General features: G+C 48.6%; 3 protein-coding genes across 3 annotated transcripts; 1 reads left to right on the top strand and 2 right to left on the bottom strand.

The window, feature by feature from the left end:
• Positions 1 to 7,445: 7,445 nt before the first annotated feature.
• Positions 7,446 to 13,554, top strand: N7520_009653 (uncharacterized protein; the record flags this gene model as incomplete). Its single annotated transcript, XM_057143587.1, has 6 exons — positions 7,446 to 9,403; positions 9,463 to 9,551; positions 9,630 to 11,924; positions 11,983 to 12,609; positions 12,708 to 13,009; positions 13,075 to 13,554. The coding sequence occupies 6 exons, from the start codon at positions 7,446 to 7,448 to the stop codon at positions 13,552 to 13,554; spliced, it is 5,751 nt and encodes a 1,916-aa protein (XP_056992875.1).
• Positions 13,555 to 16,070: 2,516 nt separating this feature from the next.
• Positions 16,071 to 17,931, bottom strand: N7520_009652 (uncharacterized protein; the record flags this gene model as incomplete). Its single annotated transcript, XM_057143586.1, has 3 exons — positions 16,071 to 16,424; positions 16,446 to 16,872; positions 16,934 to 17,931. The coding sequence occupies 3 exons, from the start codon at positions 17,929 to 17,931 to the stop codon at positions 16,071 to 16,073; spliced, it is 1,779 nt and encodes a 592-aa protein (XP_056992874.1).
• Positions 17,932 to 18,138: 207 nt separating this feature from the next.
• N7520_009651 (uncharacterized protein) lies at positions 18,139 to 18,621 on the bottom strand (the record flags this gene model as incomplete). Its single annotated transcript, XM_057143585.1, has 1 exon — positions 18,139 to 18,621. The coding sequence occupies one exon, from the start codon at positions 18,619 to 18,621 to the stop codon at positions 18,139 to 18,141; it is 483 nt and encodes a 160-aa protein (XP_056992873.1).
• Between the last annotated feature and the right edge of the window lie 3,178 nt (positions 18,622 to 21,799).

The raw sequence follows: 21,799 nt of genomic DNA, 5'->3' as shown, positions 1-21,799 counted from the left end.
TTGATTTCGCAGAGCATCGTACTGCGGAGTCCCTTGGTGTCGCAGCTGTCCCCTGCGGAGCACTTGATTTCGCAGAGCATCGTACTGCGGAGTCTCTTGGTTTCGCAGCTGTCCCCTGCGGAGAACTTGTTAACGCAGCGGTCTCCTGCGGGTCTCGATTGTCATCACAGCGTCCCCCTGCGGAGTTCACTTGGTAACGCAGCGCCCCCCTGCGAGGAACAGTTGATCACGCAGAGCCCATCCTGCGAGGAACAGTTGATCACGCAGAGCCTATCCTGCGAGGAACAGTTGGTATCGCAGAGCCTATCCTGCGAGGAACAGTTGGTGTCGCAGAGCCTATCCTGCGGGGAACAGTTGATCACGCAGAGCCCATCCTGCGGGGAACAGTTGATCACGCAGAGCCCATCCTGCGAGGAACAGTTGATCACGCAGAGCCTATCCTGCGGGGAACAGTTGCTAACGCAGAGCCCATCCTGCGGGGTAGTCTTGATCTCGCAGCGCCCTCCTGCGAGGCATATTGATAACGCAGACCTATCCTGCGGGGTAGTCTTGTTCTCGCAGCACCCCCCTGCGAGGCATATTGATGACGCAGACCTATCCTGCGGGGTAGTCTTGATCTCGCAGCGCCCTCCTGCGAGGCATATTGATGACGCAGACCTATCCTGCGGGGTGGACTTGTTCTCGCAGCGCCCTCCTACGAGGCATATTGATAACGCAGACCTATCCTGCGGGGTAGTCTTGTTCTCGCAGCACCCCCCTGCGAGGCATATTGATGACGCAGACCTATCCTGCGGGGTGGACTTGTTCTCGCAGCGCCCTCCTACGAGGCATATTGATAACGCAGACCTATCCTGCGAAGCATGTTTGATAACGCAGAGCTTGTACTGCGGAGCCGTGGCCATGGTGCCTCTCGAGCCTGCAGACAAGAGATGGAAACCATGACACACGGGAGTGTGAGGAGGAAAGTCCTGATTTATTTTGGGCCGGAAATCTCGCGCCTTTTATGTCAAGTCGGCTACGTCTCTTCACAGAAACCCCCTGCGCAAATCCATAGGAACGGCCACTGATTTGCGAGGGCATTGGAAAGTTACTTGGAGCTCTTTGGCCAGAAGACACCCCCCCCCCCCCCCCCCCATGGATCCGTGGTTGGTCTCATGTTGCCAGGGGGACCAGCCCTTGGTTCCATCACACCGATCATGTAGACTGGTCATTTCTCGCGATGGGTTACATTGGCAACTGGGTACCAGAATTGATGCAATGGATTCCATGGATACGATCGCTGTGGCAATGAAATTGCGTTACATTGCAAGTTGCGATAGATGTAATACAATACAGCATCCAGAGAGGGCTAGACGCAATGGCCATGCAAGTGCGATCATAGGTACTATTGCCATTATTGTCGCGCATCGACCATGAGCTGCTGCAACGCAGTTGTCCTTGTTTTAACCAGACTCTGAGAAACCAAACAGTGGTGTTCAGCAAGATGCACGAAGGACTGGACCTCGAGACCAACCCACGTGCTATTTAAGGTTTAAGGTGCCGGCCGATCATTTCGATCTCGCCGTCCCACTTTCCACCTCTCATCTTATGCACCCTCTTCCTGACGATGCTTTGGCCATTGGTAAATTCTTGATGAAAGGTCAATTAATTGGTGCGAATACTACAAAGTATCTTCTTGCTCATCTCTGTAATCGACGCGCGTGGCAGGACAAAACCTGAGACTTCACGAGTACCTTTGCATGTACCCTGGTAAGTACCCGGGCAAGACTTTGGCTGATCTGCGGGCCCTGCTCCTACCGCTCAAACTTACCGGCCACGGACCCGCTGCGCTCCTGTTTCCAACAACCTTGATTGGCGAGGCATCTGCAGTCCATCATGACTCACAACCCCACCGCGCCTGACCAACCAAACGCCAGCCTGTCCTCTGGAAAGGCGTCGATCACTTTCTAGAATTGCCATGTGGCGCAAGATCCTCTATCGATGTAACATCCTGGACCACGAGCCATGGAACTTCATCCTTGACCGGGCTTACAAGCTAGCTCTAGATCCTTGTCTCATTCTAAATTTGATCATAACAGCGAGCTCCTGTACATATGCTGCCCATAACATGTTCTTTGAATGCGCTTAGATTAGACACCTGATAGTCGGGAATAAAGTTACATCTCAAGAACATTCTCGATTGCTAATGCGTCATGGCCTGCCTGACCTAAACCTCTATCGCATAATTGCCCTTCGCACATGTTTGGAGCAGGGATGTGACTTGCATTGTGGCACGCACGTTAGAGGAGACCAAGCAGCCTTTTCTGCTTGTGGACAAATGGACAACATTACCAATTTCTTCGATCATTATTTTATTATACTGTATATCGAAGACTAATGTAGTGGTGAGACTGATTTCCTCCTACAAGTGTGCGCTTAGGTGATTTTGAATGGGACATCGTTTCGAGAAGTAACTTATACCGGAGGCAGAAAACACAATCTAAGCATATACTCCTAAGCTTATTAACTTTACTTATCTTCGGCGCCCTCGTTGCTATTCATTATCACTTTCCCACTCGTCAGCCGTTTCCCATTCCCCATATGATTCCCAGTCTCCTTCGATCCCTCGTATCGCTTCCCTTTCCCATTTTAGCAATGTTTCAGAATTAGATAAAGTGGTGGGATGGTCTACGCCGAGTATTTTCTTCTGCTTGGTTAAGCACTCTCGCAGCAGATTCATAGCTTTGGCATCGTGGGCTAAAGATTTCCAAGTAAAAGCGAGATTCGCCATGCTCGTCAGCGTAGAGGGATGATCCTCGCCAAGCTTCGTCTTGCGAGTCTTCATCACCTGCACGTCGAGCTGCTCCGCCTCTTCCCATCGGCCCTGGTTCCTATACGTCGACGCCAGGCTGGCCATACTGGTCAGCGTAGAAGCATGCTCCTCGCCAAGCTTCGTCTTGCAAGTCTTCATCACCTGCACGTCGAGCTGCTCGGCCTCCTCCCACCGGCCCTGTTTCCTGTACGTCGATGCCAGGTTCGCCATGCTCGTCAGCGTGTGAGGATGGTCCACGCCGAGCTTCGTCTTGCAAGTCTTCATCACCTGCACGTCGAGCTGCTCGGCCTCCTCCCACCGGCCCTGGTTCCTGTACGTCGACGCCAGATTACCCATACTGGTCAGCGTGTCGGGATGATCCACGCCGAGCTTCGTCTTGCAAGTCTTCATCACCTGCACGTCGAGCTGCTCGGCCTCCTCCCACCGGCCCTGGTTCCTGTACGTCGACGCCAGATTACCCATACTGGTCAGCGTGTCGGGATGATCCACGCCGAGCTTCGTCTTGCAAGTCTTCATCACCTGCACGTCGAGCTGCTCGGCCTCCTCCCACCGGCCCTGGTTCCTGTACGTCGACGCCAGGTTGGCCATGCTCGTCAGCGTGTCGGGATGGTCCTCGCCAAGCTTCGTCTTGCGAGTCTTCATCACCTGCACTTCGAGCTGCTCCGCCTCTTCCCATCGGCCTTGATTGCTATACGTCGACGCCAGGTTGCCCATACTGGTCAGCGTGTTAGGATGATCCTCGCCAAGCTTCGTCTTGCAAGTCTTCATCACCTGCACGTCGAGCTGCTCGGCCTCCTCCCATCGGCCCTGTTTCCTGTACGTCGATGCCAGGTTCGCCATGCTCGTCAGCGTGTGAGGATGGTCCACGCCGAGCTTCGTCTTGCAAGTCTTCATCACCTGCACGTCGAGCTGCTCGGCCTCCTCCCACCGGCCCTGGTTCCTGTATGTCGACGCCAGATTACCCATACTGATCAGCGTGTCGGGATGGTCCTCGCCAAGCTTCGTCTTGCGAGTCTTCATCACCTGCACGTTGAGCTGCTCCGCCTTTTCCCATCGGCCCTGGTTCCTATACGTCGATGCCAGGTTCGCCATGCTCGTCAGCGTGTGAGGATGGTCCACGCCGAGCTTCGTCTTGCAAGTCTTCATCACCTGCACGTCGAGCTGCTCGGCCTCCTCCCACCGGCCCTGGTTCCTGTACGTCGACGCCAGGTTGCCCATACTGATCAGCGTGTCGGGATGGTCCTCGCCAAGCTTCGTCTTGCAAGTCTTCATCACCTGCAACTCGAGCTGCTCGGCCTCTTCCCATCGGCCCTGGTTCCTATACGTCGATGCCAGGTTAGCCATGCTCGTCAGCGTGTCGGGATGGTCCTCGCCAAGCTTCGTCTTGCGAGTCTTCATCACCTGCACGTCGAGCTGCTCGGCCTCCTCCCACCGGCCCTGGTTCCAAAGCGTCGACGCCAGGTTAGCCATACTCGTCAGCGTTGAGGGATGATCCTCGCCGAGCTTCGTCTTGCTCGTCTCCATCACTCGCACCTCGAGCTGCTCGGCCTCCTTCCACCGCCCGTCAAGCCGATATGCTATTGCTAACATGCCTGTGCTATCAAGTGCCTCTTCATCCTCTTCACCTAGCAAAATAATTCTTTGTTCCCTTGATCTCGCTGCCATTTCTCTTGTATCCGTAATAATACCGCTTTCCGACGCATACCATGCGCCTCTATAAAGCAATGTAGCCCATAGTTCTCCATACTCAGGTGATGCCGGCCGTTGTGACATCGCAGCTTTGATATGAGGAAATAGTGGCCTGCATCTCTCCCAGTTTTCGTATTTACCGGTAGGAAACTCATCATATAGGATACGAATGAATCTCTCCCGAAATTGATTTATTTGTTTATGAGATTTCAACCACGCACGCATTGTGAGTTGCACTAGCCGATGCATGGTAAAAAAAGTGTTGTCCTCGCTGATAGAGATGAAAGAAAAATCCCGCAGTGTTATGACATCATCTTCAAAATCCGGACGTGAATCAGATTCAGATGTTTCCCTATCACTAGAGTCACTTAGAAGCTCTGAAATCGATGTGTCGTTGGCTTTGGGTTGATTCCGGATAAGGCTCTCCGGTATCCCTTGCCGATCGAATAAGCTCATGAGAGAAAGTAACTCTGCTGCTGATGGCTTTGTTTGGCGGATGTAGTCGAAAGATATTTGCCACGTTACTAAAATTGAATTCTTTGCTTCCCAGTCTCGGTAGAGGTGACCTGCCTCTTTTTCAAGAAGCTTTGTTGCTTCATGATCACTCCCTTGGAAGTCTCTTAGGTATTGTGATACCGAATAGCGGGGTGCCCGATTTCGAATATAGCTAGCGGCCTGTACGACCGCTAGCGGCATCAGCTCTAACGCGTTCACTAACTGTTGACCATCTTCGCTTTGCCTTGGTTGATCAAGCTTTTTTTGGAGAAGCTCTAGCGCTTCGGATTCCTGCATCGGTTTAATCTCAATAAGGTCCTTATGATTGGCCATCTTTAATGCAACATCTCTGGCGCGGCTCGTGAAAATAACGGAGCCATTTCGGCTTCTAGGAATATATTCTGATAGTGGTTTTGTTGAGGCGTTCGTTCGGCTGCTGACCGGATCTTTCTTGCCTGCTACCGGAAATGAGCTGAGCAGTTGATCGTTATCAACGTTGTCAAGTATTAAGAGCCATCTTCCTCTACTCTCATCCCGGAGCCAATTCTCGACGAGTTTAAATATATTGACTTTAGGGTCCTGACGATCCGGGAGTTTGATTTGGTCCGCGATGTCCCGAAAACTTTGCTCAAACCGGGCTTCATTACTTGCATGGACCCAAAAAACCCATGTCGCTGGCGATTGGGATCGGACTTGATAGGAATATTCGATGGCGAGTTGCGATTTCCTTCGAATTTGTGAGCCATGAAGAAATTAAAAAAAAATGGTGACCCTTTACTTACCCGACACCTCCAAGGCCGACCAGCGCTATTCTTGACCCTGGTGCGGAGCTCTTCTCATGGATCTGATGAAGTAGAGTGTCGCGACTGACAAAGTCTGGATCACGCGCGAATGGGACAGTCGATAGAGGGCTGGGTGGAGTTTCCGGTCGCACTAGGATGCGGCGATTAGTCACGGCTGGAGCTTGTCCCATTCCTCGAACTTACGCGGCGGCAGATGAAACTCTGCAGTGATTGAGCCATGGCTTTGTCCGACCTGGATCCCATGGTTGTTACCAGCAAAAGATATCGATGTCATGATCACTAGACGTTATCCGTGTCTATGTAGAGGGCCATTGCCTAAGTCTCTGCTGAAGGAGGGGCACATGTCCTTAGCCTCATCATCAGGTGACTTTGGCGGCGCTAAGACACGGAAATTGACAAGCAGCCACCTACATAAAATGCTGGGTCGGTCCTGCATATGATAAGACCATCACTTCAGGAACATACTAGGTCCGTGCCCCAACATCTATATCAAGTGCAGAGAAGCTCGCCGTTCCATTCGGATGATTAGAGTAGTCTCGGTCTGTTTGGTTCGTTTTGGGACAGCTCTTCTGGGTCGCTTTCGGAGAAATACTATGGTGAAGGACTAAGCCCGGTCTTTGGCGTAAAGGCATGACCGACATATCCTGGAGTGGGGGCATATTGCGAATCTTGATCCACAGGGTCGAGGTCTTAGGGTTGAAGATCGTTTTCATTGCAATACGAGCTAGCAGTCATCGTGCGTTTTAAGGCTCTAATAAATCCAACAGATCCAACGTCAGCACAGTCTCATCCACTCAGAGTCTAGCGAATGCTAGTCAACAATGCCGTCTGTCACAAAAGCGAGAAACTTGTATAGTATACGCTTCACTCACACAAACACTCTGCAGCTGAATGGCTGACAGACTGGGATCCGAACTCTGGCCTAGCAACCGGATTAGGGAGATCTCCCTTTTGTTTGTCTTGTTTGCAGGATTACCATTCTAGAATCTCCGAAAGCCATACAAGCCCAATACAGTAGCTAATTTTGTGGGGTTATTTACGACTGTATTGCCCTGAAACGAACGAAGTGAGAGGAAGGGATTCTCCGCCCGCGGGGATTACCCCTGTTCTGAAAACTTTGTTTTTTTCGCTGTTGTTAGCCAAATTACGACTTCTCATTCGCTACTTCGATCCACTGCCTTTCTCTGATTCGCTACCTTTTCATTCCACGCCCTCTTCTGATTGCTGTTCGAGCAATGTCCAGTTCAGTTTAGTGTTGGCGGGTTTTATCCTTAATCATTGGCTCTTTCTACTATAACCCTAACAGCTGACTCTCTAACCCTGGTGTCCGTGCCTTGTGCTTCCTATTCATTCGTTATATCCTCATGCTCATTATGTGCATGGTTTTGCTACGCACTTCTTTAGGAGCTTCATCTGGTTGGTTAGATAACTCTGACGTGTCTAGATACACCGCTTCTTTTTACCTGTACTCTTGTGTTTGGGGCTTTAACTTTTTTATCCATCAAAGTCTTCGGGGCTGTTTGAAACCTTCCATTGTCTACTTTTTATTCTTGAAGTGCTTGCCTGCTATGCATATAGATATGACGGAGACATAAACATATTCTTGTTTGATATCGATATGTCCTTCTCTGCGATTCAACCCAGGCATGCCCTTCGACTACTTCTGGAATTCTTTCTCCTCGCCATCTCAACCTTTCCCATCAGATTACCGGCCTGGTGCTGTACAGCCCGACTCCCCACCTCTTACATTCCTTCCACCCACCCCGTCGGCCCCACGTCCATGTCCTTTCCCTCCTCCGTCATACGGTTCACCAACTCGTCGCAATCATGTTACTGGCTTTTCCCCGGCTCCGGCGCTACCATCTCAATTGACCCCACCCTATCCTCACTTCCCTCCCCCATCCTATATTACCCCGTCGAGCGTCCATTCTACCTTGGTTGCACCTGGCTTCTCGCAGACGATACTGCCGCCAAATCCCCCACCTAAAGTCACCTCCGGCGTCCGCGCCGGCCCTTGCAGGCAAAGTGTTTCATCACGTCCTCGTCTTCTTGCTCCAAGACCGACCCTGGATACGACTACAAGACCCTGTCTGCCCACAGTCTCGGCAACTGGCGGTCGAGTTGTTCCAAATTCAATTACCGTTGCCATAGATCCGTTGCTTCGGAATGGGGTGTCTCCAGCCCCACAGTCCCAGTCTATGCCGAGGGCTTCGACCGATGGATTCCTAGGACCGGATTCCTACAGCCACCGATCAATTCCCCACCTACCTAGCTCGCTTCAATCCGCCGCCCCAACAAAGAGGTCGGGCCCGTCTCAAACGCTTCCGCAACCTAAGCGGCGCATGCTGGACACCGATACTGACTCTACCTACATCATCGATAAGGCTCTAAAACTGCTGCGTGATGATCTTGAGTCGAGAAGTTCAGCCTCTACGACTTTTCCACCGGTGCTGACTGAAGCTCAAATAAGAGCTTCCATTGCCCAATATCAAAATCATATTGAAGATTCATCAAAGCAAGGCGTCTGCTCATCCTGCGGGACATTTGTGCCGATTCCGGAGATTGTAGAAATGGAGGTCAGTGACCCTTTGCTCCTGCCACTAGCTACCCACCTTGACTATTGCGGCAAACATGGCGATGAGTGGGATATATGTTTATCCTGCCTCAAGTCTCTATCTCAAAATCCTGTGCCGAGACTTTCTGCTTTGAACCGTGTGAATGTGACAATGTGTCAAAACTATCCGTCGGCGCTTGAAGGCCTCACCCCAGTCGAGGAGTGTCTTATTGCTAGGTGTCATCCCCTCGGGATAATTTGGAAGTTGCGCCCTGGGAGCCACATGTCGCCGGTATCCTATCGTGCTCTGCGCGGCCACTTCATAGTCATTCCGCAGGATCCGGAGCCACTTCTTGAAATTCTTCCGAGCCCAGCAGTAATGTTGCATGATGTAATTAGGGTGTTTTGGCTAGGAAAGCAGCCCGCCACCTATGCGGACTTATCTCCATTTTTGCTGGTACGTAGACAAAGGGTTCTTACGGCTCTTCAATATCTGACACGTCATAATCATGTTTATCACGACGTTGCTATCAACCGTCAAATGATCGACATGTGGGATGACGAATTCATTCCAGCCGATCTTGAAGAAAATATCATTCCTGTGGATCTGTCCGATGGGCTGGAACTAGAGGGCTACGCGGTCCATTTGGATGCGGGTAACCACGAAAATGATTTCCAGGCTGCACAAGATGCTGGCCGGGAGACTGGTATCAATGCACCCCTGATGACTGGGTCTGTTTGCACCGACATTAACGGTGAACGTCAGAGCCCCGACAAGCGCCTTTTGAAAGCCTTGTTGGACATGGTTTCGAACCCTCTCGCCTCATCCATCCAAAATACAGTTACACGCGGCCAGCAGCAAATCCCTAGCCTTTCTTACAGGATTCGGGGCCAGGCAACCCTTGCTGACCATTGGCATGATCCAGCGTATTTTACTGGCGCATTTCCAACTTTATTTCCCCTCGGCATTGGCGGCCATCTGGACGAGCGTTCATTCGACGTCTCTTTGTCTTCCTTCGCGGAGTGGGCATTAAAGCACCATAGCAGGAGGTATGGTTTACTGAATGCAATAGTATTAGTTTTTGAACTTCCGTCTCTGACTAGAGCAGGTTTGCGCGCCACAGAACCTTCATGTATCTGATATATGACGTGCTTCTGATTCGAAAATCTTCCCTCGCGAATAAATTGGTCCTTCAACGTCGGCACTGGTCAAAAACCACTGACGACATCTCTTCTCTTACTGAGGATTGACTTCGTAATGCACTACAAGATCTAGAGATCCATCATGAAATCAAAGACCCAGGGATTTCCCGTCTGCTACATGTTATGAAAGCAATTGCCATGTGGGCCCCCGGCTCTTTCGCTCAAAAATTGAGAATGCGGTCTGAAATCCGAGGTCTCATCGTCCGTTTTGGAATGCCTGCTTTTTGGATTACCATCAACCCCTCCGATTTACGGAGTCCACTTGTCATCATCCTGGCTGGTGTTGAGTATTCCGACAATATATTGTCAGCCTCAAATTCCGCTATTCGAGGTGCGACCGCCACATCCAACCCAGTGGCGGTTGCCTCATTTTTCCATAGTGTTTGTACCGCTGTTTTGGACGGGTTGTTCGCTAGCGGACGCGATCGCACTGGGATTCTTGGGGATGTTCCAAATCATTATGGCGTAGTTGAGACCAATGGCAGAGGAATGCTGCATTTACACGCAATGGTGTGGCTTAAAGGCAACCTCTCATTTGCCAATCTGCGAAGCCGCGTTCTCGCCGACGCTGGATTTGCTACGCGTGTGCTCCACTACCTCGAAAGTGTCATCATCCAGAGCGTTGATGAGAGTACCCTCGTTGATCCGGAGGTCAATCTTGCGCCGATAAGCCCGTCTGCTTCCGACCCAGAATCGGATCATGATTTCCACATCAGGCTAGCCGATGATAGCAACCTCGTTGCTCGATCTAAGCAATTGCACTCCAAGAGGCACTTCGCCACCTGTTTTATAAACCACCCAACAGACCTGTCTAAAAGCACTTGTCGTTTTGGTATGCCCCGTGAAATCGTGCCCTCGTCTAGGATCGACGATCTTGGGGTGATTCACCTAGCTCGGAATCATCCCTGGATAAATCCATGGAATCCCGCCATTGCCAGCTGTCTCCGTTCAAATCACGATATCTCCTGGATCCCGACCGTCTCAAAATCGCTGGCCCTAGTCTACTACATCACCAACTACGCCACGAAAGACGACGTTTCTCCATGGCAGTTGATAGCGAAGGGAGGACTCTTGAAGCAAGCAATTGAAAAAGCAAAAGCTGCCGACCCACCAACTGCTAATGATTTGCGGCTTCGGGAAAGGAACATGGATAATTTCGCGCTCCGTTGCTTCAATAGTCTGGCGCGCGACCGGGAAGTGAGCGGTGTTCAGGTCGCTAGTACCTTACTCCATCTCCCTAACTACTACACTGTTGACACCAAATTCGTCCGTGTCAACCTGTGGTGGCTAAGGCAGTATGTACGTGATCTTCGAAGTGGGTCCAGTGCAAATGTTGATACTTCTGCTGGAACTGCCGACGAGCCTTGTACATTCCAGGCTGGGGAAACAGCTCCAGTGAGTATGTTCGACAACTATAAATGGCGGGGGGTCGGCCTTGCTACCTTCTCATTCTTCGAGTACTGCATGCTAGTCCAAATAGGAAGGCAGCGGAGAAATCATCATGATCACTTTGACTTTGACCCGCGCCACCCGAGATGTGGCGCTCGCGTCCAGCATGTCGCCCGCTCACCGTCCCAGGTAGCCACCGTCGCATTCAGTGGACAGCTCACACAGTATCAAATGGCGGAAGACTCCATCCGCGGAGGGCATCCAATGACCGATGCCATTGCGAATGATCTCGCGGAGATACTTCTCGGTCTTTTTGTTCCCTGGGACAAGCTACGTGAGAGGTTTCTTTGTGGATCCCCTGAATCCAATGTCTTGTCACATATCTGGTCGTCGGTCAAGCCCACACTGGTGCCATATATCCAGGAATTTGCCACTAATATCGAACTTCTTCGGAAATCGAAAGACGACTGCCAAATCGATGCTAGATTACGACACCCTTTGAACGACCGCGCTGAGCTGTACGACCGTCATGTTGATAACATAGATCTGGCCGGCCATGAGCAGATAGACGCACCCGATTGTGATGATTTCATGGCTCCCGAAGATGAGCGGCTCACGGCGGAGACTTTGATCGCCGCTTACAATACAGTAACCAAAACCTGGGGCCAAGATTGTTTCATCGCAGCAAAGAGAGCACCGGTCTTGGCCACTTTCTGCCGCGCACACAATCTCACACGGATGAATCCACTTCCTTCCAGTACCCATTCTCTCCGACCTGATCATACTTTGGATTTAGAAATAGTCGCACCCACAGTCCTGCAAGACTGGGAAAATCAACTCTCCAGCCATAAAAAGCCTTTTCAGGACGGAGACCTTTCTAATCCTACCCCACACCTGCCCGACTTTAATCTAATAGATGAAGATGGCATGCTGCAGCCTATACTGATCAACGCAAGCACGCCTGGTGATTCATTCACCAGTAAGGCTGGATCTCGAATATCCGACATCAGATTCTCTACTCAAGCTGATCGTCAAAGATATCCCACTAAATACGAAGCAATTACTTGTAGTGCGAAAGTTGTTAACTGAAATTATGTCGTGGACTGAACATCCATGCGACTCATCACGACTCGGACAACTACTTCTGTGTATTACGGGCGAAGGTGGCACAGTAAAGACGCGGATACCAAAGGCCATCGAAGCCGCCCTGTGTATTCTTGGCCGGAAACACGAAATTATCCTCACAGCCCCTACTGAGGCCGCAGCAGACAATTTGGGAGGGAACACCTATTATACTTCTCTTGGTATCAATCTTTCTTACAAAGCTGCTGGAAGCACCCGCGTTCGAAGATTATGGGCACGAAAGACCATCCTGGTTATTGATGAAATGAGCATGGTCGATCTGAAAATGTTAAGTGTGATCAACAACCAATGCAAAGTCGCTCGGTCATTGCCGAGGTCCTCTCCCGACCACTTTGGCGGCCTTCCAATCGTGATTCTTATGGGCGATTTCTTCCAGTTCCCTCCTGTTCGCGGCCCACCATTATGGAAAAAACCCAGATCTGGAGTTGACGATGATGCCGCCGGCCGGCTGATTTGGCATAGATTCGAAAACGTTATCATTCTCGATGAGCAAATGAGACAATCCGAGGATCCTTCGTTTCGTGGGTTCTTGACGCGCACGAGGCAAGCAGCATTGACCGATGACGACGTTGCCCGCCTGAATTCCAAGTCTATCCCTCACTCACAGATCCAATATCAGAGGATGCCACTTTCATTGTCAAGTTAAATGCCATACGGCACCCAATCAACCGGATCCGTATTGAGAATTTCGCTCGGCGGAGATCTCAGAGGATTTATATCTTTCCCGCCATTCACACCCGGACTAAGTCAACTGGCCCCGTGAACATTCGGCTTCAAGCCCATGACTTGCTGCTCCAGCCAGATCACAGTGCCCAGATTTTCTTCCCAGGTCTTCTTCTTTACACGAGAGATATGCCGACCGTTATGCTCACTAACGGCTGCACCCCTCTTGGTCAGGTCAACGGTGCCACGGGCACCGCAGTGGGGGTTGTTCTGGATCCAGCTGGAAAGTCTATTCGATATTCGAGATCCTAACGCATCACTAGTGTACTTTCACAGCCGAATTGTTTGATCTGGACGACCTTTACACGCTCTGTACAAGACCGCCTGCCTCCGTAATATTCAAACCGGATCGAATTTTGCAAACGCGTTTTGACCATCTTCCACCTTCGACTATGCCGATCTTCCCAATAGAACGTTCCATCGCAGTGAAAGACGTGTCCGTGAGAAGGAAGCAGATCCCAATCTGCCCAGCTTTCTGTCTCACCGATTACAAAGTACAAGGCTCGACTCTCTCTGTCGCGATCCTAGACCTAAAAAATGGCTCAGCGCGGCGAGGACAAGATTCTCACCGGAAGTACTGCTCCCTTTACGTTCAGCTTTCTAGGCTGCGGTCTTTTCAAGGTCTCCATTTACTCGAGAAGATTAGTCTTGATGATCTCCGCTTTTCTCCCGACCCCGACCTTATCGTGGAAATGGGCAGATTGCGTGCTTTAGAAGCCAAGACCCTTGCGGCTTGGGCTTGAACTGTCTGGTAAAGCCTCTTTGCCTCAAATGCCTCATGTTTTTATTGCCACCCTCTATAGACCAACTTCCACTAATGCCACGTCGTTTCAGGGCTTACAGCGTGCCCCAGCGCGCGTCTTCCAGTAATCAACACGGATGTACGTGTGCGTGAGATGTTGCAAAAAGAGGTGGCTTAACTACGTATGGACTGTTCTGCCACGCACGTCGCTCATTCGCTGTTACTGCCCACTGGTACCTGCATTATTGCCGCTTTTTTCGGATTAGATCGTCTTGGCTTAGGGTTGTAGGGTTATGTCTGCATATTTATGCACGTTCGGCAACTATGATTGCTTCGTCTTCTGCATCTTGGCCTTCATTTTATTGCAACGCTGTGCTGTTTATTACCACTACGATTCCCATTGAGTATGTTATCCCTTGTACTTGTCCCTCGTCTCGCTTTTGTGTCCTAGTTTCGAAATCTTATCTAATCGGCCTTACTATAGATGTGGGCGCTAACTAGACCTCGATATAGAACCGCCAAGAAATTTCTTCAGTATAAAGCCTCCTAATAAGGAAATTGTTCACTTATAAATCGTGTTTATACCTCTTAGCGGTTCTCTTAGCGGTTCTCTTGGCGGTCTAGGTCTCAAATCATGGAACCAGAACCGGACCATGTCGAGGTCTAGCGCTAACTATATACCTATTGTCGGGTGTTCGCTGCGTATACAGTGTGAAGCTGTATTATCTTTAATATCGTCTTATTCTTCTTTTGATGACTGCTAGGTTCCGCTTCTTACTCGACTTAGCGTTATATGCTGGCCATACTGCAGACTATAGGTCTGAATGGATAAACGTTATACAGTAACCTATTAAACTCCTCTCTCAATAGCCAGCTTTACTCTGAACCCAACAAAACAAATGCTCTAGATACGGCAGACAAATCAAGGCCTTTACCACAGGATAGCTCTCCTACTCTAGAGAAGTGCTCTCAAAGGCTAGTTGCAACTTAAGAGGCTGATGTGCTCGCATAATCGAAATATAGAAACTGAATAGTAAGTCTGTTTGATTACCTGGCTCGATAACGTGGCTCTTAGTCATATAATCCTTTATCCCTCATTGGTCGATCTTATTTACCATATATTTGACGCTCAATTCACACAATATAAATGCTTTTTCTCTCCCTTCCAATCCTTCGTTTCAGGGCCGAGGCGCGCAACGCGCGCGTCTTCCAGTTCAATACGATTCAATATTGGAAACTGAGCTAAGCCGGAAGTGGGTTAGTGTGTTTCGGACTGGGGTTCGAGATAGATTCCGTGTATGCGAAGTGGTGAAATTGATTTCGATCCTCCCTGTAATCGAACACTCCAGGCCGAAAAATATCCAATGAAGCGGGGGAAAGACTGTAATTCACGCTGTCCACATTTTCGAGTTGGTACCAATGATGAAAAAGACATGAAAAAAGAATTCGATTCGGATCCACACATTTAGGCAGTCCCACTTTTCTCTTGTGGCAGCTGTCTTATGGCAGCAGAAGATTTCGAAAAAGAAAGCAGAAGTCCTTTTTTGGTTATGGTGGGTTTTTAGAGAGCATTTCATGCTCTATTTAGATATGCTAGTTCCCTTTTTAGGTATCTACACATCATCAAATTCCACAGGGGGAGCAGGAAGTGCAAAGCGCCTTAGATACTCATAAATGGGAGTTGATATAAAGCGAGCTAAAAGATGCAAGTCAGACATCATGAAGGCGTCTAGGGCATATTACTAACAATGATGGGCTTCTGTAAAGAAGATCTTGAAGCTGATGGGCGTGTGCAGATATCTGAATCTATTGGAAGAGAGAGAAGTTCAATGACGGACACATATCGTTTGGCTTTTATAGAGAGGCAAGTTTCTCGCTTCACGAGAACCTTCTACTATACTGTAGCGCTATGAACCGTCGTTCAACCTGTGTCACTTGACCTATAGTACAGTATCACATCTGCTGTGGCTGCTAAGAGCTCTGACACAAAAAGCTCAAAGCGAACAGACACTTTTGTGCTCGAACTTGAGAGGTCTGCTCACTTTGAGTCTTTGATGCTCGAGCTCATAGCATCCATTACAGATGTGATCTTTTGCAGTAAAGTTGTAACAGAAGGTATACAAATTACTCTAAAGAATAGGCCGCCCTAGAATTTCATTGGGTACCGTCCATCTTATAGTTTCCTCGCATGTCTTGCATCTTGGATGCTTGCAAAAGATTGGCCCGTCAGCCAGAATCGAGAATTCATTCAAACTCCCCACTTCAAATTCTTGCTCGCTCTGGAAGCATTGAACACAGATCTTGTCATCCGCCTTAATTGTTCCCACATTTAAGCTTCCATTCACGAAGATCATTGAATCAAATTTCGTTCGAGTTCGTGTAATGCTGGACTCCCACAGTAGATAGGGATTGATGGTTTATTATGATAGCCACTCGAATTTTATATTATAGTTGGGGATCAATAAGAGTTCGATTACTGCAGAGTTTCGTCTCTCGCAAAGTATGTCTCAAGAGACTTTACAACTTGGTCAGAGTTGCATTCACCGTGTCCAGCGCAGTGAAGCTATAATGACCTTGATCCTCATCCATCATATAACCTGGATAACCAATAGCCCGATTTGGCGGCTCTATCGTTTGTCCCCACCTGACCGGGCCTAGAGTTGCAGTGTCCAGATTTTCACACCAGGGTGGATGACATGCAGCGCTAATTGCAGCGCTACAACCCCCAGCCAACGGCATGTTGGACTTGAACCTTTTGCAGCCCAGCAAAATCATCAGAAGAACCAGCAAAGAACCAACAAGAATTGCCAAGAAGGTTGGTAAGGGTGACCAACCAACGGCACTAAGTTTATCGCTGTAGTTTGCCTCTCCCTGAATATTTTATGGGATAACCAAGATATAGCATAAGCTCTGCGAAATCAACCAGTGGAGAAGCACATGCAGAAGCAATAGCGGCACACTATATTGATAAGGTATACTCAGCCAATAGGTCGATCTTTGCTGACTACCTTTCACGGGACGCGATACTCTAAGCGGTTTGCGAGTGATACCGTAGGAGTTATACTCTGCCGCACTCAGCATATCGGTTATAAGCTTGTTTAACCAATAATAGCTAACAGTGAGCCACAATTGTGGTATATTGGCGAACATCACTGTTCCGATCATAGAACCCGACTCAAAAAAGATATTGTAGTTGCTTATACTGAGTCCTTCGCTCCACCATTCACTAAGCAAGCGTGTAGAGAGTACGCCGCTTCCATTTTCGGACTTAATTCCCTCTTTCAGGAGAAATCCTGCCACGGAAATGTACGAAACACATCTAAGCCAGTAAAGTTAGTATCTGCCAATGTTAAGTAATGAAGTTACCTAGATGATCTTACAGAAGAAGAGTACCCGCCCATCGCTTTTTGCTTGGTACCTGCATATACCATTTGCGTCGCTTGAATTTCTCATGTCGTACCACGTCATATGGTTCGCTCTCTTCCAATATTTCAAAGGATATGCTCCTGTCTTTCGATAACCGGGATGATCTCGATGACCTACGAAAGAGAGCTCTCTTGGCCATCCCTTTCGATTTATCGAGGGGTCGCCAGACTCCGCGAGAAACATCACTCTGAGATATCCAGCACATTCCGTCCGTGGTGGGATCTGGCCTTTTCATAAAGGATACTACCGCATCGCCTAAGGTGAGAAGAGGCGCCGAGCGAAAGCGACTGATTCGAGCTGCGAAAAACATCGCGACCACTTTTACCAGCGAGCATAGAGAAACAATTATAGCGATCGTCGGGCTGTAGAGCAGCTCGCATTTTTCCTCTGTGGGAATTCGTATGCAACCCTGCGCAGTGTTCGTAGAATAAACATCACCGTAGCTACCATAGCCACTTTCATCGTAGGCAATATCGACTGGAGAAACGCAGGCGAAGTTATCATCATCTCCACTAGTCTTTGATGTGACGTTCTTATAGAAATAAAGTCCATCCACTTTTATCTTATCCGAGCCAGTTGTTTCCGTGGTCGAGAGAATTGCTTTATCGCTCGCATCAGGAAGGCCGCTATGCGAGCTGTATTGGATTGCCCGGTTGCCTCCATCTTTCACAGATAGATTTTCGACAAGAATCATGAGTGCTTTCGTTCCCGCTGCATTACTATCTTCGATGATATCAATGCATTCAGCCAAGCTAATACGGGTGAAGTTGCCCGCTGCGATCTCGGAAGAAAACTGGTTCCAGGTGTATTCTCCAAAATCGCAAAACGTACAACCTGGGCGGAAGCATTTGTCAAGCATAGGAGTTGTCAGATTCATCACATTATTGGCAGTAAGATCTTGCGGTCCAATGAAGACCCCAAACTCATTTGTCGCAATTGACTCAAAGATCATGGAGTTGTATCTAAAGCTTCAATTAGCTATGTTCGAATACTACCAGTCTCTCGTCGCAGGCACGTACAACATATGGAATGGCGTAGCCGTGATCAGCAAGATAAACCACATTGTAACTCGAAGTCGACCGATTTTGAATAAGTTCCCCATGCTCGCGGTACCAATATCCAGCCATTTCCCTTTTGTATGATATGTATCAATCTCCTCTCAAGTAGGTGCAACAAGAGACTGCATGCAGTAGTTGCTAGCGCCTATGATACTCGTACTTAGAGCGTTGATAATCAAATGAATACCAGTATCCCACTTCTTGACGGCGGAACAGGTCCCTTGGTAAATGATCTTAGAGTTTGATAATTCAGAGATTGTACCATATTTCTTGGATAGCCCGGCTGCGACACATATGCTGATCACGTTAATCAAGAATACACAGCCTCCTAGACGGGCGCAGGCGTAGACACCGGTGATCCAGCGAGGGTCTTGGGATACCGTGCTGCCAAGCTGGTTCGTATCTGGTGGTGGAGATTGATGTTGGCGGCCATTCAATAACAATTCGGAATCATGTTTTGATGAGTGAACTGTAACGAGTTCAACCTCACTCTCCCCCTGCTGGTGGTGCAGGAATCCGGTAGAGTGTACGCCGAACAGGAAAGACTGAGCGCGTTCCCATATCCGCCTTGCCCCCTTTTCCATCATTGAGGCTCTCACGGCGTTTGGTTTAAGGCAAACTAATCTTACGAGCAGACCGACAGCCTTCCTGCTAGCGCTGGCTCCATTCTTTAGGAAATGAAAATTTGACAAAGGCCGGAATTGCCGGTCAAAGCCAAACCTCGCGGCTTTTTTAGAATGGCTTGATTAGCGCATGAATTAACCGAGATGTCAAAATAAGTGGGGAAAATATATGTATTGAAGTATTAATAACCCTATGTTACAAAACACAACGCAATGTAGGTTCGGAAAAATCCTAATGGAGTTTAGTGTATCTTGGCAGTAGGGGTGGAGATTTTAGGCAGCACCAGTTTCGAGACGTACTGCACGTCGTATCAAACGAGCTAAGACTATCGACCCAAACCACACCCGCCATGACGGCGTGAAGCCTACGCGGAGGCTGAGATCGCGACATACGCAAAGACAGCAAAGGAGCAGGCAGAAACTATATGTACCAGGACCGACGTTGTCGTCTACTCGGACGCTTCCTGACACCAGGGGCTCGTGGGATTGCCCTCCGTGTTGAGTGGATACCTGGAGATTGTGATAAGCTCGAAAGCTTTGATAATCTTGCCATCGAAGCCGTTTATTGATCAAGTCGACAAGTCGACAAAAATGCATATTCAAGGACAGTATCCTAATTGAAAATATGAAAATCAAGAACATCAACATAGAGAGAAGAATTAACAAGGAGCAAATCAGACTCAAGAATCGAGCTAACCCAGTCGGAGCTAAACTGGGATAGGAAAACTCTCAGCACTAAATAGAATATCGTACACACTATAAGCTTCATCAGGACCCAAGTAGCAGTAATCTTTGACATGGAGAATAAGAGGCCAGAAATGGCGCAGGCGGTGAGCCGCCGTACCACTCGTTCCTGGGAACTTGGTTGGCCCTCATCTCTCCCGGTGAGGTGTACTCAAAGTGGGTCCGTAACATAAGGGTGGTGATCTATCTATAGAGAATATATATTTCTAGGTCGATAGCGTTTATTATTTCAGTGTAATATATACCTAAAAGCGTGATAGAGATGAATTACCAAAATTACACTAGGTGACTAATCAGGTTTAGCCACGATTTTTGCATATTTTTGGGTATTCTGGGCAACCTGCGGGTACCCGCTAAGAACCCATGGGCGGGTTCATCAAGGCCAAAACCCACGGTGGGTTGCCCGTGGGCGGGTAAGGAAATTGAAAACCTAACCCAAACCCACGTTTGGCGAGGTCTAATCTTGTCATGGCGAAAAAGTTGCTAAAATCTTGTGATACGTGTCGTCAAAAGAAGGTTTGTATTTATATCAACTGTCCGAGCAAAGATAATTCTCAACGAGTTACAGATCCAATGTGATCATAAGAAGCCTACATGTGAATGGTGTGAACATCGACATCTCCATCGTACCTTCATCCGCCCATATGGCTTGAAGAATATGAAGTGGTCCTTCTCGAAGTCAGTTGCTTGTTTCAACCTTGGAAAACTAAATTTAATGCCCACTTTTATAGACAGATTCAAGAAAAGGCACTTATCGATTGTCCCTACGCGACAAGGCGACGTGAAGCCACACTCTCGACCTCGAGTTCTGCAATTCTGAATTCTGTCGATTCTTTGAGTAAGGGATCAGACATACATTTTAAATCTGCTAGACAATCTTCAAGCCAGTCTGTGCAAGTCAATACTCTCTCTCCCCCAGCAGCAAAAAGTGGAAAGCAAGATTTACAGTGGAGATGCGGGACATGATACAGTCAGAGCTTCCCAACCACCCTCTTCAACCATGGATCATTTCAAGGCTTCTCGGTCAGAATCTGAGTTTAGTCAAAGACTATTACCACAGTCATTGGTCCAAAAGTGTTTGAACTTGTATAGCTCTTCGCGATTGGCTCGCACTTTTCCGATTATCGACGCTCCTTGCTTCCAAAGTAGAATCCTTGCATTCTTTGGCGGACATACATGCCATGCTTCTCAGGCTTAAATTTTCGCATTCATTGATTTTGTCACATACAATGTTCCTGATGTATCTTCTGTCGTTGACTTGGAGAGATGTGAGCTAGAGGCTCAGAATTTGGTCCCGGAGAATCTAGCACAGCCAGTCACTTTTGATGGCATTCAAATATCATGATGCTGGTAGGTACATAATATATCGTACAGTTGTCGACCGCTGCTAAATCTTTACAGGCATTGGGCCGTGGGTGCTCCGGAGGCTATGAAGCCATAAATGTATATGTGGGCATTGCGGCGCAGATAATCTCTTTAGGCGGTCACCTCAACTCTAAAAGCTACCCCAGGGCCCTTTTCTGGGTGACAAACTTCCTAGATCAGAAGTTATCAAAGCGAAACGAAAGGCGACCTGCTTTCTCCGATGAAGCCTTTGATTTGACAATTCCAGAACTACATTCCGAAAGGATAGTCTACCTTGACGCTCACGACCAGTCATCTCCAAGTGATCTGAGGCTCAGCCTCATAAAATCCAAAATTATCAACCTTTTGTATTCCAGCGCGGCTCGGAAGGCTTGCAATGCAGATATTATTAGAGCCGTTCGGATATCTATGTTGTCGAGCGTTATGTACCCCCGGAATCCGGGGTCAGCACGTTAGTAGTAGGACAGGATGCAGTAAATTATGTTGCCGCAAAGAGATTGAAGTCTGCCCTCACCACCATCAGCCTTTCGGTATTTGTCGAAAGTGATATCGAGATACTACTTTCCTTGATTGCGTGATTCATTCAAGACACTCAGAAGGCATTTTGTCTACATATAAGCTCGTGGCATTCTATGGACTTGGTGTTCAATTGCGAACTATTGGTTTCAATGTTAATAGTCTTTATTGCTCCTGGACCTATGCCGGCTCTTGGTACAAATCCACCATACATAAGATATTAGAGGCGTATTCTTACACCTTTAACCGTTCGCACTACCTAAAGAGAAGCAAGATAACTTTAGTCAGAGTACGCCGCCGTTTGAGTAGGAGTAACGAATTACAACTAGCGATAACAAGCAAATTTTCATAACGGTTCCCGCGATGACTATAGGCAAGAGAGTCACAGACAGAACTGATGGTTGTGATACAACTTCACCCATCTCGAGATGATCACTCCTCTTTGACGATGGTCATCTTATGATTTAATCCTGCGCCAGTTTTGTTCGTGCTCTTAAATTATGCTTCAAGATAG

The sequence above is a fragment of the Penicillium odoratum genome, assembly GCF_028828045.1.
Source record: "Penicillium odoratum strain IBT 22623 chromosome Unknown utg000006l_segment0_segment0, whole genome shotgun sequence".
Lineage (NCBI taxonomy): Eukaryota > Fungi > Ascomycota > Eurotiomycetes > Eurotiales > Aspergillaceae > Penicillium > Penicillium odoratum.
This window is presented reverse-complemented; position numbering and strand designations above follow the sequence as displayed.